The sequence below is a fragment of the Bacillus rossius genome, chromosome 8 (genome assembly GCF_032445375.1).
Source record: "Bacillus rossius redtenbacheri isolate Brsri chromosome 8, Brsri_v3, whole genome shotgun sequence".
NCBI lineage: Eukaryota > Metazoa > Arthropoda > Insecta > Phasmatodea > Bacillidae > Bacillus > Bacillus rossius.
The window spans coordinates 20,745,585-20,761,319 of record NC_086336.1 but is presented as its reverse complement, the minus strand read 5'-3'; the positions used below and the strand labels follow the sequence as shown (position 1 = coordinate 20,761,319).

The 15,735-nt window shown below is 38.3% G+C and overlaps 1 protein-coding gene across 5 annotated transcripts in view; it reads right to left on the bottom strand.

Annotated features, from left to right (window-relative positions):
• Positions 1-10,400: 10,400 nt before the first annotated feature.
• Positions 10,401-15,735, bottom strand: part of LOC134535570 (DNA-binding protein RFX2-like) — a 290,887-nt gene continuing 285,552 nt past the window's right edge. For all 5 annotated transcript variants that reach the window (XM_063374761.1, XM_063374759.1, XM_063374758.1 and 2 more), the window contains one exon: positions 10,401-12,525. In XM_063374761.1, the coding sequence (XP_063230831.1) occupies positions 12,352-12,525 (174 nt within the window). In that variant the 3' untranslated portion in view covers positions 10,401-12,351. The remainder of the gene's footprint in view (positions 12,526-15,735) is intronic.

Genomic DNA, 15,735 nt, shown 5'->3' with positions numbered 1-15,735 from the left:
GCGAGCGCCAAGTTCGGGGCAGTAGAGCAACGCTACAGTGTGAATGAGAGGGAGTGTTTGGGCGTGGTGTGGGCCCTGAGGAGGTACAGGCCACACCTAGAGGGCCAGCATTTCATACTGCGGACAGACAGCCAGTGCCTGAAATGGCTTGCCACTATGCAGGGGCGGCGGTCAAAATTGACGCGGTGGGCTATGGTCCTGCAAGCACTCGACTTTACTGTGGAACACGTCGCTGGCAAACAGAACGAGCTGGCCGACGAGCTGTCGCGTAACCCAGACGACACGGTAGAGGCGCGGGACGACGCGGACTGGGACGAGCTCCTCCCACCCACGAGCGGCACACCGACACCTAGGCCACACACACTTAGTCAGGCGGCGGCGCTGTGTGCGATCACAGATGTAAACAATACCCCCACCCTACCGCCAGGGGCGGAACTAGACGATCTAGACGCATTCGTGCGCGCGGCACAACGCAGAGACGAACACACGCAAGGGCTAATACGTCAGTGCGGGGAGGCTGCGTGCGAGGGGTACCGTGTGCTCGAGGGATTGTTACAGGCACGCACCGCAGGCACTCAACAACCATGGCGGACATTTGCACCCGCAGTGACGCGACGCGAAATATTCACAATGTTACATGTGAACAGACTAGCCGGACACCCGGGTACGGATCAGACTGTACGTGCAGTACGAGACCTCTTCTTTTGGCCCGGGGTTAACAAGTATGTGAGGGACGGCGTGCGAGGATGCCGACACTGCCAACGGCGAAAGGTGCGGCGAGCCGATGGGCGAGAACAACAAAGACCCCGGCGACCATCCGAGCCATTTCACACGGTCGCTCTGGATTTGATGGGGCCGTACCCAAGGTCAGCATGCGGGAAGAGATTCCTGTTGGTTGTGACGGATTGCTTCACGCGCTGGGTCGAGGCCTTTCCGCTGTCAAACTGCCGCGCTGGCACCATTGCACGCACCATGGACACAGAATTTTTCCCGCGCTGGGGCTACCCACGCGTTGTGTTGACGGATAACGCGTCACAGTTCTCGGGACGGAAGTGGAGGGAGCTATGCGAGGCGTGGCGAGTCACGACGCATACCACGCCATTGTACCACCCCCGCGCTAACCCCACCGAGAGGCGCAACCAGGAGATAAAGGCGCAGCTGAGACTCCGGCTGGCTGAAGACCACACCCTGTGGGACACGCACATCCCGGAAATCACTTATTGCCTGCGGCGCCGTGTGAACACAGTTACCGGCGAATCTCCAGCCACACTCGTGCAAGGACGTAACCTACCCCTGCCCGGCCAGTACCGGGTGCAAGAGAGATGCGCGGAGGACAGGGAAGAATCCCCAGAGGAGCGCGGGCGGAACATCGCTATGACGCATGAAGAGGCTCGTCGCAGGCAGGCGGCCTACCAGGCGCAACACACACCCGTCACCACACGACCACCGCCGCCACTGACACCTGGGCAGATGGTGTACGCGCGTCTACATCCACTCTCAGCTGGAAACAAAAACTTCTGTGCGGGGCTTGCACCCAAGTGGATCGGCCCCATAGCAGTGTTGCGCATACCAGGTCCCACCGCGGTCGTAGTCACACTTCCGAGTGGTCGTGCCGCGAAGTACCATCGGGATGATGTACGAATCGCGCACGGAGGCAGGGAAGGAGGCCCTGAGGGAGAGGGAAGCGAACCCGTGACCCCCACAGTTACCGAGGACCAACATCACGCCAATGCTGCGACATCAACCCCTATGGAGAACGAGGGCGCAGGATTCCACGGGTTTCCAGGAGTGGAAGTGGAGTCGCCAGTTCCAGCCCCACGCAGAACGGGCCTGACAAGACAGCTGTTCACAGAGACAGACGGAGAGGACTCTCCCTTCCGCGGGTTCGCGGAAACAGACGAACTGTCGACGAGAGGAGATGGTATGCCCTTGCCTCTGATATGGACGCCAGACGAAGCGGACGAACGACCAGAGTCGCCGGACAGCCATGAGATGATGTGGCCATTCCACTATTCCATAGAGGACTCAGACTTTCGGGTCTTCGTGGAAGAACCCGCAGAATCCGAGGCAGGTGAAGGAGAGAGAGAAGCACCCGAGCCCGCTCCAAGGTACAACCTACGACCCAGGAGACATCCAAGGGCACGGAGCTGCTGCTCAGCTGGCGAAATGTAAACATTGCCACAGGGAGCGCGAGGTAAACAATGCCACGCCCACTCAAGGTCGGGAGATGTCATCACATCGGCCTACTTTAGGAGGGGGCAATTGACGTCGTCCAGGGCTACGCCCATCTGAGCCCGATGTGCCACCACCTCCCTCCCTTCCTGTTAATCCTCCCGGCTGACGTGTTTTAAATAGCGCGCCGCCGCAAGAGGGCGCTGTAGAATCAGTGCTTCGCTCCCCAAGATATAATAATACTGTGCAATCTTTTGTTTTGTTCCCCAAGTGCCATATGTTTTTATATTAAAATTTATTGTAATTTTTATGCATTTTAACCACGTCCGCGGCACGACGGGAGACAGGGTAACTGTTCAGGGCGCTTGGCGCCAATCACCCCCACCCCCCCCTCTTCCCCACGCTACCTCTGCGGCCATTGCTCGCGCAGTCGCTTCCCGTCGCCAGCTGAAGAGAGACGCTCCGTTCCGGCTCTCCGAGGAAGGCGTTTTCATAGAGACATTGTGTTTGCGTGCTTCGAGTGTTGTTTGTCGGCGTGTGGGGCGCCCTGAGATCCCACTGCGTGGTTAAGGTAATTGCGAAAGGGGGAAACGAGTCACGCCGCCACACGGGCTACGTCACGCCTGAGACAGAGTCTTCTCGCCGGGTCCGTGCCCCCTAGACACGGTGGCGCCCACTAAAAGTACGTTATAAATACTACCGAATCCCCCGACCTTGTCAACACATATATACATACACATATATACATATATATACATACATATATATATATACATATATATACATATATACATATATACATATATATATACACATACATATATATACATACATATACATACATATACATACATATACATACATATACATATATATACATACATATATATACATACATATATATACATACATATATATACATACATACATATACATATATATACATATATATATATATATACATATATATATGAGTCACAGAAACATTTTGCACTATTTTAATCATAATACTTACTGTACTGTATATTTTTAACCCATTATCAAACTCTGCAATAGAATAAAATAATTTCATTTATATTAACAAACTTTGAAACCAAGAAGAATATATATTAAAATAATTATGTGTAAAAAAAGTCATTAGGTTCTAGGAATGTTTACAGCAACAATTTAGTGTCTCATGATAAAAAAAAGGTTGTGTAAAGCTTGTCTACAATATCTCACTAATCAAACATTGAGAATGTGTTATTGACTCTGAATACACAATCAGATGTGAAGAAATAAAACAAACTAGAAAAAAAAATTAGTTTAATAAATGAGGAAAGTAAAAAATTCATGAAAATTTATTGCTGTTAGCAAATTGCAAACTAAATAATCCTGATACATTCATATGTTGCACAATTTATACTTTGCTGGTTGCTGGTTCAGTTTCCTTTACAGAGCTGGATTCTGCTTTGTGTTCAACAAGATAATGCATATACCACATGCACAGTGACCACTCCAGTCGATGCAAAACCAACATAACATAGGAACATAGCTATTCAACAAAACTGCTTCTTCCCACTCCCCCTGACAAAGTAAACACAACCTCATGCCTGTAGTAAACATTTCATGTTTTTTTATATGTCTGTATAAAACAACTGATCATAGAGACCAATTTTTTGGAGACAGTTTCAGTAAAACCAATATTTGACTGTTTATAACAACAACAACTAGCTTCTTTCAAAGTCAATTTTGGGCTTTAAAATCCGTAACTGCATGAAAAATGTTTTCATAGGATTTCACATCACACGGTTCTGCATAGAGGCTTATCGTAATGGAACCTCTATGATTACTGTGGTTTCCGAACCCCTTGGTACCGTATAAGTGCTAAAATAATTTCATTCATACCGAGGTGTTAGGAACCACACCAGAGAGCCAAATGAGAATGATGCCCAAGGCCCAAGGACCATTAAATCTTTCAATTTTTGTGGATTCCTTATTATTAAATAATACTGAAAAGACTTTTCTATGACATATAAGACTTGCAAAATCCAAGCTATGACAGAGTTCCCACTCTCTCCCTTCAGCCAATTTCCCTGACTTTTCCCTAACATTTCTAACATCTCCCTTCCTCTCCATTGTATTTAATCAGTCAATGTATTAGAAAGCACATTTGAATCATTCACTTTTTTATACATTACCGACATTTTCAGTCTGTTATGTTTAATCAAATTTGATTGTTCCTCCAATTAATACAAGTTGTTTTTATCTCTTAATTTAATAAATGTAAGTGATAAAAATTACTCGTGAGTCATGACAAACTAATTTATGATCAATATACATATATAGATACTACCCACATATAAAATTACTGATACCATTTTGCAACCACCGTTTTGTTGATCTTTGTGTGTTTTCCAGGATTTTAATAGACATTTTCCATTCCTTGAGTTTTTCTGGTTTTTACTATTTCCCCTGTCTGCTGGAATACTGAACGTTAAGGGTGGATCAGAATTGTAATGAAAATTAGGTAGCTGAAATTAAGACGAAACATAATTTGAAATGTGACATTCCTTAATACCATGATCACTTATTTCGCCTGAAAATTTTTAACAAGAAAGTCAGAACTTATTTAAACCATACCAATATGGAATCTGAAAAAAAAAAAAATTTAAAACCATAAAATGAAATCTCATTACAGAATAAAGAACTGGAAACTATAATTAAAAACAAAAATGAATTATAACAAAAAAAAACAGTTAAACAAAAATTAGCTTTATTTAAGTACAAAATAATGCTACAACAAAATAAAACATTTCAACTTAGTAAGACAAATGCTTATTTTACATATGTATCATAACTTCAAAATGTGTAATCCACAATAAATAAAATATACATGATTAATAATTTAACAGAATAAGAATTATATCAAATGTCATACCGATAAAACTTGAAACCATTAAATAAATATTTATGATATTTGAAACAATTAATTTCATTATAATAAAAATAATTAAATGTTATATAGTGCCAATAAATTGTTTTAAACTTTTTAACTATGTATATTTGAAATTACTGTATATATTACAGCTAGTTTATCTACTACACGACTCAAAAGCAAATATACAGCATAATTTATTTTGGTACTCATGATCTTAAAAAGCCATATGGTTCAAAAACTTCTGAAAATTTGTCTGGAAAATTCAAAAATTATTTTATTACAAAAAAGATTTGAGATGGAAAAATTACAAGTTGCCTGTAGCTGTTTGCATAAAAACTAAAACACAAAAACTAATAACATTGAGTTTTATTTAACTAACATGGTTAAAGTTGACTGAAAAAGATATTCTAGCACAACAAAGTTACAAAAATTTCCACAGATCCAGAGAACTTAAGAAACTCTCAGGTGTAAGAAGCACTAATCATAAACACTTGACTATAAGAAATATATTTGTGATAGCCTGTTGTGCTACACTCGCCCTGGCAGCTTATGCATACAAGCATGTACTTAGGGCTGACAATAACTACACAGGTACCGAAAACCGCCAGTTACAGCTTCTCTATGGCCTGCAGAAGATTACCGTGTTTTCTCGCATAATAGTTGCACACTTTATTCTAAAATCCAGATTGAAAAGTAGGGGTGCGATGATTATGCAGGGAAAATTTTTTTTTGTTAGGTAATGTTATTCATAAAAACAAAACCTGTTCATGGAAAGTACGTTTATTTAAAAAAAGGTGGAGTATACAAGAGCATGCCAAACAATCTATATTAATAATTCATTAAACAAAAACCTTTCTTCAACTTTAAATAGAAAAACCAAAACTCTTTAACGCGAACGCAAGCCACTTGAATCTAACGTGAACTGACATGTCGTAGTACACACTTGCCACGAAAGAATGCGGGCTATCAAATGTAGCTAACTCGGCACCTGACAGAGAGCACGCGTTGCATCCAATCGGCGAGATATCGATATTCGACTACGTGCGCGTGCTCTATACGGAAAGCAACATAACCAAACATGAATGAAGTGCTGGCTACATTTTTATAAGCGGTACACGGCGGCAACGCAGACAATTAGATAAAGGAAATAACGTTTAAAAACATCTTTAAAAGAAAATTTACACGTCAGACAACACCGAATTTCCGTTTAATTAAATAAATAAGCGGTAATGACCGAATAAATATTAGATTTCTACTTTAAAATACACCGTTTTATACGGAAAACATACCTACACAAAGTGCTCGGCATCTACTAGCGGGACCAAAAACACGAAAAGTTTTTTTATCCCAAATTTGACGGCCTAAAATATGGGTGCGACGATTATGCGATAAAAGAGGGTACCTACTAATCACTACATCCTGTACCAAATCTAGAAAGACTTCTTACTCATTGCTACTCACTGGCGCTAAACATAAGGAGGCCGCCTAACTTGAGGTACTATAACTGCATAACATCTCTAGTTTTCACATTTCTGCCACAAGTATTAAAAATCTGCTGGACTTCACAGGAAAAAAGTAGGAAATAGCAAAAATTACAGACGAACAATGCCTACAGTCATTAAAAAAATAAATAAATAAAAGTTGAGGGATTATGCTTACTAGACTTTGACTTGTTGGCAGAGGAACAATTGCTCATAGTCCCACTGGCGAGGAGAAAGTTCTAGTGAAGGTTCTCGAGGAAAATATTCTGGCCTAGTTTCTAAAAAGGATGAGAAGCATCCAGCAGTTTGTGTTGTCAAGAGCCCTTCTAGCTTCGAACAAGCCAACCCCTGGGGCAAGTCGAGATAAAAATAGGAGGGATAGAGGCCCTACGGATGACGTGTAGTGCTTTGCTTGCGGGAAGACAGGCCACTTCAAGTAGATTGTAGAACAGTGATGCGTTCGTTGCTTTAAGTGTAGTAGTGTTGGTCATGTAGCGAGTGACTGCTAAAGCAATTTTAGTCAGTGTGCCACCATTATCTTCATCATCTTCCAAATAATTGCCATGGCAGCAATGGTGTTATGTGGTACGTATAAGATCTACCAGTGTTACAGGATAGCAATCCTGGACGCTTTAAGGAGATGTAGGCGGAAGCAATCTCTATGCAGAAATGTTAAGACAGCCCCAATACACACATATGCACTGAACTTAAAGCAAACCACCCTCAAACACCAAGAGTAGATGAAGGAAGGGAAGAAATAAGAGAGGAAAACATACTTCTACAAGAAAAATTAATCAGCTTTGTAAATTCTAAATAATGTAAATTATTGTTTATACGTTCTTAATAAAAATTATTATCAGTTACTATTCATATATGCAGTACTGTTAATAAGGAATAGTTAAGGATTAATTCATATTGTGTTAAGCTCATCAGAAAGAGCTGTGATTATTGTAGTTTTATCTCTGCAATTTTTAACATTTGTGTGATATTAAAATGACAAGTAAATAGATCTAAAAATAATTTTTCCAGAAGATGATAATGGGATTAGCGATGTCATTTACATATCTGATTAGACTAGTTATTCTTCATCTGAAAGATTGCAGTTGATTCTAAAAAACCCTAAGGTTGATTCCCGAAAAGAAGCGATGGTGCTCACAGAGACGGCTAGTCGTAGAAAACTGAGATGTTCGAGTAACAGGAAGCAGTGGTGAGACAGGCTCTGCCGGTTCCTGCAAAGTCGTCATACTAGAACTCTGTCAGGATTGGGCCCGGACCAGGCGGAAGTTGGGTAAAGGAGTGGGAGCTCCTACACAGCATAAAAACAACTCCAAGTCTCGCAAGAGGTCCAGTTGGTTAGAGAGCCGCTCTGTAATAAGGTCCAATCGCTCGATGATGTCAGATCACAAAGGTGCCGCGCGGAAAAGGGGATGGCATGATTCGTGTACCGTGTTGTGCGTACGCCACATCCAATTATAGACTTGAGGAATAAGGGAAGCTTGCTTCCAGTTAGACACACGTAGCCTCCCCGCTGACCACTATACAAACATAAGAGCCTAAGGGCTCAAGGCTATTTGCCACTGTCCACAAGACAGCATGAGTGGGCAGTCGTTAATAAAGGAGATCATTGGCCATCATGGCTTGTTCAGAGTATTTGAATGAGTAACCTTCCACGGATACTTCTTGTGTGTTATTTTGTTCAGTTAGTTTCTATAAACCAAATGCCTCGAGTCTGTTATTTGTCCATACGTACAATGAAATTCCATACAACTATGATTAAACGTTCTTTACCGATTCTGGTCTGTGTGTTGCCTGTTTAACAAATTTGTATCAAAATAGTCAGGTATGCAAATATGTAGTTCAAAGGATTTTAATTTGCCTTAGGAAAGTTCAATATGTATAACATTTATTGTGTTTTTAAGGACTAACAGGATAGTACAGAATTTAAATCTTTAATATTGTAGAGTTTGAGTCTTTTCTGCTTCAGAGTGAGGTCACAAACACTGCGAATTCACATCATCCCGAAGAGAAAGCCAGACATAACATCAGGTCCACTGGCCCATGCATGTTCACCATCTCCATCAGTGTGAGCCCTATGTTTGTCAGTTCCACCTTTAAACTTAACTAACATGTGATAGCTTTACTCCTGTGGCTTGGCTTGCCCAGACATCACGTGAATTTCCTTTTATGAAATCACCCTGCCAGCCATATGACATGATCAATGAAGAAGCGTGAAGAAAATTATTTGTAATAATTGAAGATATTTTACCACAGTATTTAAAATAAGAGAAGTAAAGTGCATGAGTTATTTAGGGAAAAAAAAATGTTTTGATGGACATAGGCCATTGAAATTGGGTAAAGTATTTAAATTTTTGTTTATGTAAAGGTCACAAGGTTAAGTTTGAGTAAAACGGAAGAGTTAAAGGATTCTGTTAGGATGTTAACTGTTAACATTTTAGAAGTTGGTATGCCAAAGTAGTTAGTAACAGTTGAGTTGCTTTTAGAATTAAAGCAAAATTTCTAGAGATTTTGACCATAGTGTTGAGTCCGATACCGAAAAAGGCACATAGGTGTTACATATTTAAGTTTTGAGAGTGGATAGTCAAAGTGGAGAGGTTTTTATTGTATTTGTACAATGGTGAGGCAGTTGGGGACAAGGAGTGTAATTTTAAATGGTTGTTTCTAGCAGTGCGGCTAATGTTTTTTTTTAAAGGTGTTTGGATCCTTTCTCCTTGGCCATACTCCCCCTCCCCCTTCATTAGTTCATGAGTTTTGAGAAGCAGTTGACAGTGGCGGATTAAAATTTTTTTAAGGTATAGGCTGTAAAGTTTTTGCCGCCCTTGCCTCTACAATTTTCATGTCCTAGATAATTTTTTTAATCCAACAATTTCGTTAAAATTGCACCTAAAATAATTTTTGGGTATATTTCTGAGCTAATCAAAGCTCAATCATGTACTATTAATAAGGCGGGGTAATGCATGCTACTTATACAATAATGTACATTTGGTAAACGCGAATAAATAATATTTATTGCGCTTACAAGCAGTTAAAATTAATCAACTCAGTCAAGTTTTAAAAGTTCGGTGCGCGATTTTTTGTTGGCAAAATGATTGATAATACTGTCGTAAGTAATCTTGTTCATTAATTCCGACTCTATGCACAAAAGAGCTAAAGCGTTTAACTTTTCCGATTACTGGTTGGGGGGCGGCGAACTAGCTATTTTACTCTCTCTAGAATACGGAAGTTTGCTACACGGATTCCCAGAACATACATCGACAAAATTTGTAGCAGACTTCAATCTGTAAAACATCAGAAAACAGAAAATCGCCATGCAGAAATCTTTTTGATTTCTATGGGAAAAAAAAAAAACAAAAAAAAAAAAAACCCCACTGTCGCCCTAGGCTCAAGCCTACTCAGCCTGCTGGTGAAACCACCACTGGCAGTTGACGAAGTTAATGAGGTAATAATGTTCTTTATCGATCAGCGAGGTCCAGTTTGAAGCTTATAAGGAGGAAGGTTTTGAAATGAGTTGTATTGACCACTGATGAAATGGGTATCATTTTTTTTTGCTGGTATAAGGTATTGTAGATAATTAATTGGGAAAAAAAAGACGTGTAATAGCTTATTAAAGTGGAAATAAGAGTTATGTCTAAGGTTTTTTTTTGCAGAGCCCATGACAAGTTGAAATTTAGATGTGTAAAATGACTGTTTTGGATTGTTTTCCTGAGTGGCCAAGAATAGAAGTTTTAAAGTTATATATGCAAAGTTTGATTGAGTGTACTACTATGTGCACTTAATTCTTATAATGTTTTTGCAGTAGTAATGATACATTTTTATCTCTTTTTCATTATTTTTTTTTATTAAAACCTCTCAATTAAGTGCTAAGTCTTTTCACTGATAAGTTGGAGTGGTAATGTAAGAACTCAAGTTACTGCCCTTCCCAACTTAATTGTGAAAATATCATTTGAATGTATTTTTACCTGCTTTATGTTTTTATGTGTTTTCATGATTTTATTTTGTTTTAATTGTTGTGGTTCTTTGAGTGAATGCATGCTGATGCAATAGTTTTGCCAGTTATATAAGCATTAATGTGAGGCAGGTGTATTTGGCGCGAGGGAAAAAACACGTGATGTGTCTTGTAATCAAAGTCAAAGAATCATAGTCCATTTTCATACTAAAATGTGGTCTGTCATTGGTCATAATTGTAAGCTGCTTTGTGATTGGTGGTAAATGGCGTTAGTGCTGTTTCTTCCCCATGGGCAAGAAGCAGGAGTCGTAGGTCGCCATGTTAGTTGGTACTTAGGCATCTTCCAGAGTGGTTGTATTGAGTGGTGGCTCAGCACATTGATATATTAATGTAATGGAGAGAAGAATTCCACGCCACAAACCATAACAGACTATGCCTTAAGGAGCAAAGGACACGTACTTTTCCTTCCCTCCTGTCCATTATGTTTGGCATGCATATTTTTTTCTTCAAAATAAATTTAATCTTTACTAAGAATTTTTCAATTTACCCAAGAATTTTGGTGTCTGTCACCCAAGAATTTAAGACTTGCTACTTAAGAAATTTCTGGGTCTTTGCATACGTCTAAATTATATTTTTAAGGGTTGTGAACCTTAAACTGTCAAAACTCACTCCCAACAAATGTAAACTGGCTACCAAATTGTTTGTTTATTTCATTTTAATTTAATGTTAATGTGGCAATATTGCCACAGTAAAGACTCATTACCATTGCATCAGACTAAAAAAACCAAAGCTGGCTTTAAAACCAAATGATACATACAGCAAAGTGCATTCAGTGAAAAATTTACAGTTCCTAATCAAACAAGCATGGTAATATCAATGTAGAATATCAATAGCAAAAACTACTAAAACTTACAAAAAAAGTATGGCTTGATTATGGATGATTGGCATTGATTTAAACCAGAAAAATTATTCTTTACAATTGCACATACAAATTTTTACAGATGCCATGGAATATACATATAACATATAAAAAAGGAATGCATTGTTCACAAACTGAAATAAATAAGTACCTAAAATAAAAATTAGAATTCCATTGATTCTTATACAGTGCTCTGAGCAGGTACACAAGTGAGCAACGGACGGTCCAGCACCACAAACTGTCTGACTCAACTCCAAAGAGTAAATTTCCTTATTGTTTCCTCATTAGAATAGTAAAGAAGCCACTAGAGAACATCAAAATACAATTGAATGGCACAACTTTAAACCAATAAGCAAGCTTTTCTTTAGAATACCACAGCTTAAAACACCACACTTTCAAGGCAGAAAAAGGGTACGTACACAATTTTTTAATACTCCTTTACAAAGCTCTTTTGGCACTCCTACTATTTGTTTTTTAATAACAGATTGTTATCAGTAACTCAGCACACTATATGCCTTTCAGAAATAAGGACTACAAAATGACCCTTGCCATAACGTACGGAGGTAGTACCATTACAGTATGTTGTCACCACACCTTTCCACAAATAACCACAATAGAAAAATCATCTTTCAAAAGCCACTCTTCTCATTTTATAGGGAAACAATATATGGCATGAATGCTGAAACACACAGTAGTGTCTCAACTCTCCTATGTACATGCTCCCCGTGCAAAAAAAAACAAACATTAAAGCATCATGCAAAACAGGACAAACAAATGAGGAGAATGATGTTACGAGAAGAAAACACAGGTATTGTGGGAGCTGAAACACAACGACCAACTAATAACCAACGACATGACAAGTGCACTACACGGGGGGTAGTTAATACTGTAGCTGTTAGCTTATCTTCAGTCGCTTGGCCGTGACGTGGTGGGCGACATCCCCGGATGTCACCAGCAAGGTCGCACCGGGGACCAGCTTCTCTTCCAATGGGTCACCCATTAGCACCACGCCCCCGTTGCAGGGGCTGGGCTGTGGATAGCCAGTCAGGTTGGACGGATTGTTGAACTTCTGCCCATGTACACAGGAAAAACACTGCCGTAACAGTTGTATCGATACCAAAACACATTCAATTACTACAGTTTCATCAGGTGTCATCCCTTGAACAGCAAGTAAATCATTTCAAACCTAACCAAAATGTTTGGATAAATTTAAGCATCAAAATATTAAAAAATAATTTTAAAATGTCAAAATGATTTATTTTTTTCTTAAATATTTATATCTTACAATTATTAGTATTGAATAAAAGCTGATGATGTATGAATGATATTTAATTTAATATTTTGTTTCTCACAATCTAGGAAAATAATTTTATATCAATTACTAGGGGGTGGAAGAATTAGTATTTTGTTTTAGATGCCATTTTTTTGGTAATTTACACTTTGAATGCTTTTTTTTTTACCATTTTCTAACATACATGCTATTTTATCTAATTAAAGATATAAATTTTTTTCCATTATAAAATGCTACATAATTACAACAAATATTATGTACGTTTAGAAAATTTTTGTACAAAATTTATCTTTTTACAATCAGACACAACTAGGCGTCTGCGAGCAGAAGATTTTCACTTCGAGTCGAGCTCGAGCAAGTTTGCTAAAATACTCGCGAGTATCGAGTCGAGTTCGAGTTTTTTTTTAAGTTTATTGCACATAAATTTACTGTGATGGAGTAATAAAATGTGAGAACTTTTGAGAAAAATATGGAAATAAAAAAAGAAACCATTATCATTGTTAGCCTACTAAATAGATAGACCTACATTAGAGATCTGTGAGCCTAAGAATTTTACTTTGAGCCAAGCTCGAGCGAGCCTACTTGAAAGTTCTCGAAGCTTGAGCTTTTGTGATACAGTTACACTTTTGGGAAATAATTTTTACCTTAAACTTAGTAGGTATAATGTTTGAATAAAGTATGAAAATGAAGTGGGCTTATTAATTTTGGGTAACTATTTACAGAGTGCTTTTATAATTTGCACTGCTAGAAAAAAAAACAAGTTTTCCATTGAATCTAACCTGTTTCCATTGGTTCATTAGTAACTGATATCATCCAACTAACATAACCACAGTTTACAAGTACGTATATGTTTGTGTAAATGTAACATATCTTTGGAATAATTTCATCCTTGTCAATTTTTCTGGAGTCCTTACTGAGCTTCAACTAACTGAGCACCAAAAATCATGTTGTTTGAAAAGTACATTCACATTGTTTCAACATTTCCACTTTTCGGCACAAAAATTCTGAGAGAGATTGTCATAGAGTATTAAATTCTGTTCTTCAATCTATCATGCAGAAAAATAATTTGTTCTGCACGTTCAGGAGTTAAATTAGCTCTACGATTGGAGATGGTGTTTACAGCAGAAGAGAAGCGTCTCTCGCTGGCAACCTGCTTGGCTGGAATGCTTTAGTAAAATTCTTGGTAAATATGTAGAGTCGCGGTATATGCGTAAAAAAAAAAAATGCTAAAATTCCGAAAATACTTTTATTCTATGCTCTTTCACTTCCTCTTTTCAAATCAACCGGCGGAGATAAGAAATTCCAAATACTTTAGGAATATCAAATTTTTTAATTTTCATTGCAATACCTGGGTATTCATGAGGCGATCAACATTGTTTCTGGTTTACGAGTATCTATTATGTTTCTTATTGGACAATTTTGTCACGTGACAGTTCCGTGATTGGCCAGTATTCAAATGAACCAATACGTGATTATTTATTTATTTATTAATGTTCCGTCGTAGGTATCGTGACGTAGGTGAACGACTACATCGTTTCCTTCTAATGGCCAAGGAAATGTACCTGCCTCCAACTTAGGTGGGTCTTTAACATTTCTAATTTTAAAGTCTTATTTTTTATTTGGATATTGTTGCGCAAGTAATAAGTAACAAAAATATTTTACGTGAGTTGTTAATGTTCATCATTTGTCCGGGTTTGTTAGGTCAGGTCAGTTACATTATAAATACTTTAAAACTAAAGAACCATTGAAATTAATTCACATTATTTTTTATGTCCGCTTAGTTTGAAAGTATTAATAATGTAACTGACCTGACCTAATCGACCATTTTATTTATTACGCATTCACGAACACACGACAAAATAACAAAAATGGCGTCGGTCTAATGGTTGTACAGGTGTTGTATTGCAAAATTAAAAAATTCTATATCTCCTAAAGTATTTGGAATTTCTTATCTCCGCCGGTTTTAATAAAAAGAGGAAGTGAAAGAGCATATAATAAAAGTAATTTCGGATTTTTAGCATTTTTTTTCGCAAATACCGCTACTCTACATGTTCAAAATTAAAAAGTTGGATATCTCCTAAAGTATTTGGAATTTCTTATCTCCGTCGGTTGATTTGAAAAGAGGAAGTGAAAGAGCATAGAATATAAGTATTTTCGGAATATTAGCATTTTTTTTCGCATATACCGTTACTCTACATATTTACCAAATTGTTTAACCTCAAAATTAGTGTCAAATATCTGTAACTTGTCATTAAGTTTAATCAATTTAAAGTAATAAAAATAGAAGGGTAAATATGTATTGTACGGATTAGCGCCAAAAAAAATCGTACAAATATGAAATAACTTTCATTATATGCTATCTTACGTCCTCTTTTCAGAACCGCCTGCGGAGGTAAAAAATTCCAATTACTTTTGGAGATATCGAATTTTTTAATATTCATTTTTTGGCGATTTTTTAAAAAAAAACTTTTAAAAATCCGAAAATACCTTTATTCTGTGCTCTTTAACTTCCTCTTTTCATTAAACCCGGCGGAGATCAGAAATTCCAAATACTTTAGGAGATATGGAATTTTTTAATTTTCATGCTGTGCACTGATGCGGAGTTTCAGCGGGAAGCATACGATTCACACATCCTTCTGGACATACCCGAATACTTACGTTGGCAAGCCTTCTTTTCTTAAAATTAGCAAGAAGTAATTAATTTAAAAATACTTTAAAACACTGTGGATGGTTGGTTATATAAGGTAAGTATAGCTACATTAAAAAAACTGTAAAATCATTTTGTGGTTGCTTAGCAAATAACTTTTTAATATGTAGCTATCCAGCGCTAGGAAACCGTTTACATGATTTCACAGTATTTTTAATGTAGCTATCCTAACCAAATCAACCATCCACAATGTTTTGAAGTATTTATAATGTAGCTAACATAACCTAATTGACCATTAGTTTTCATGAGTTGCATATTTATTTACAATAAAAAAAATAAAA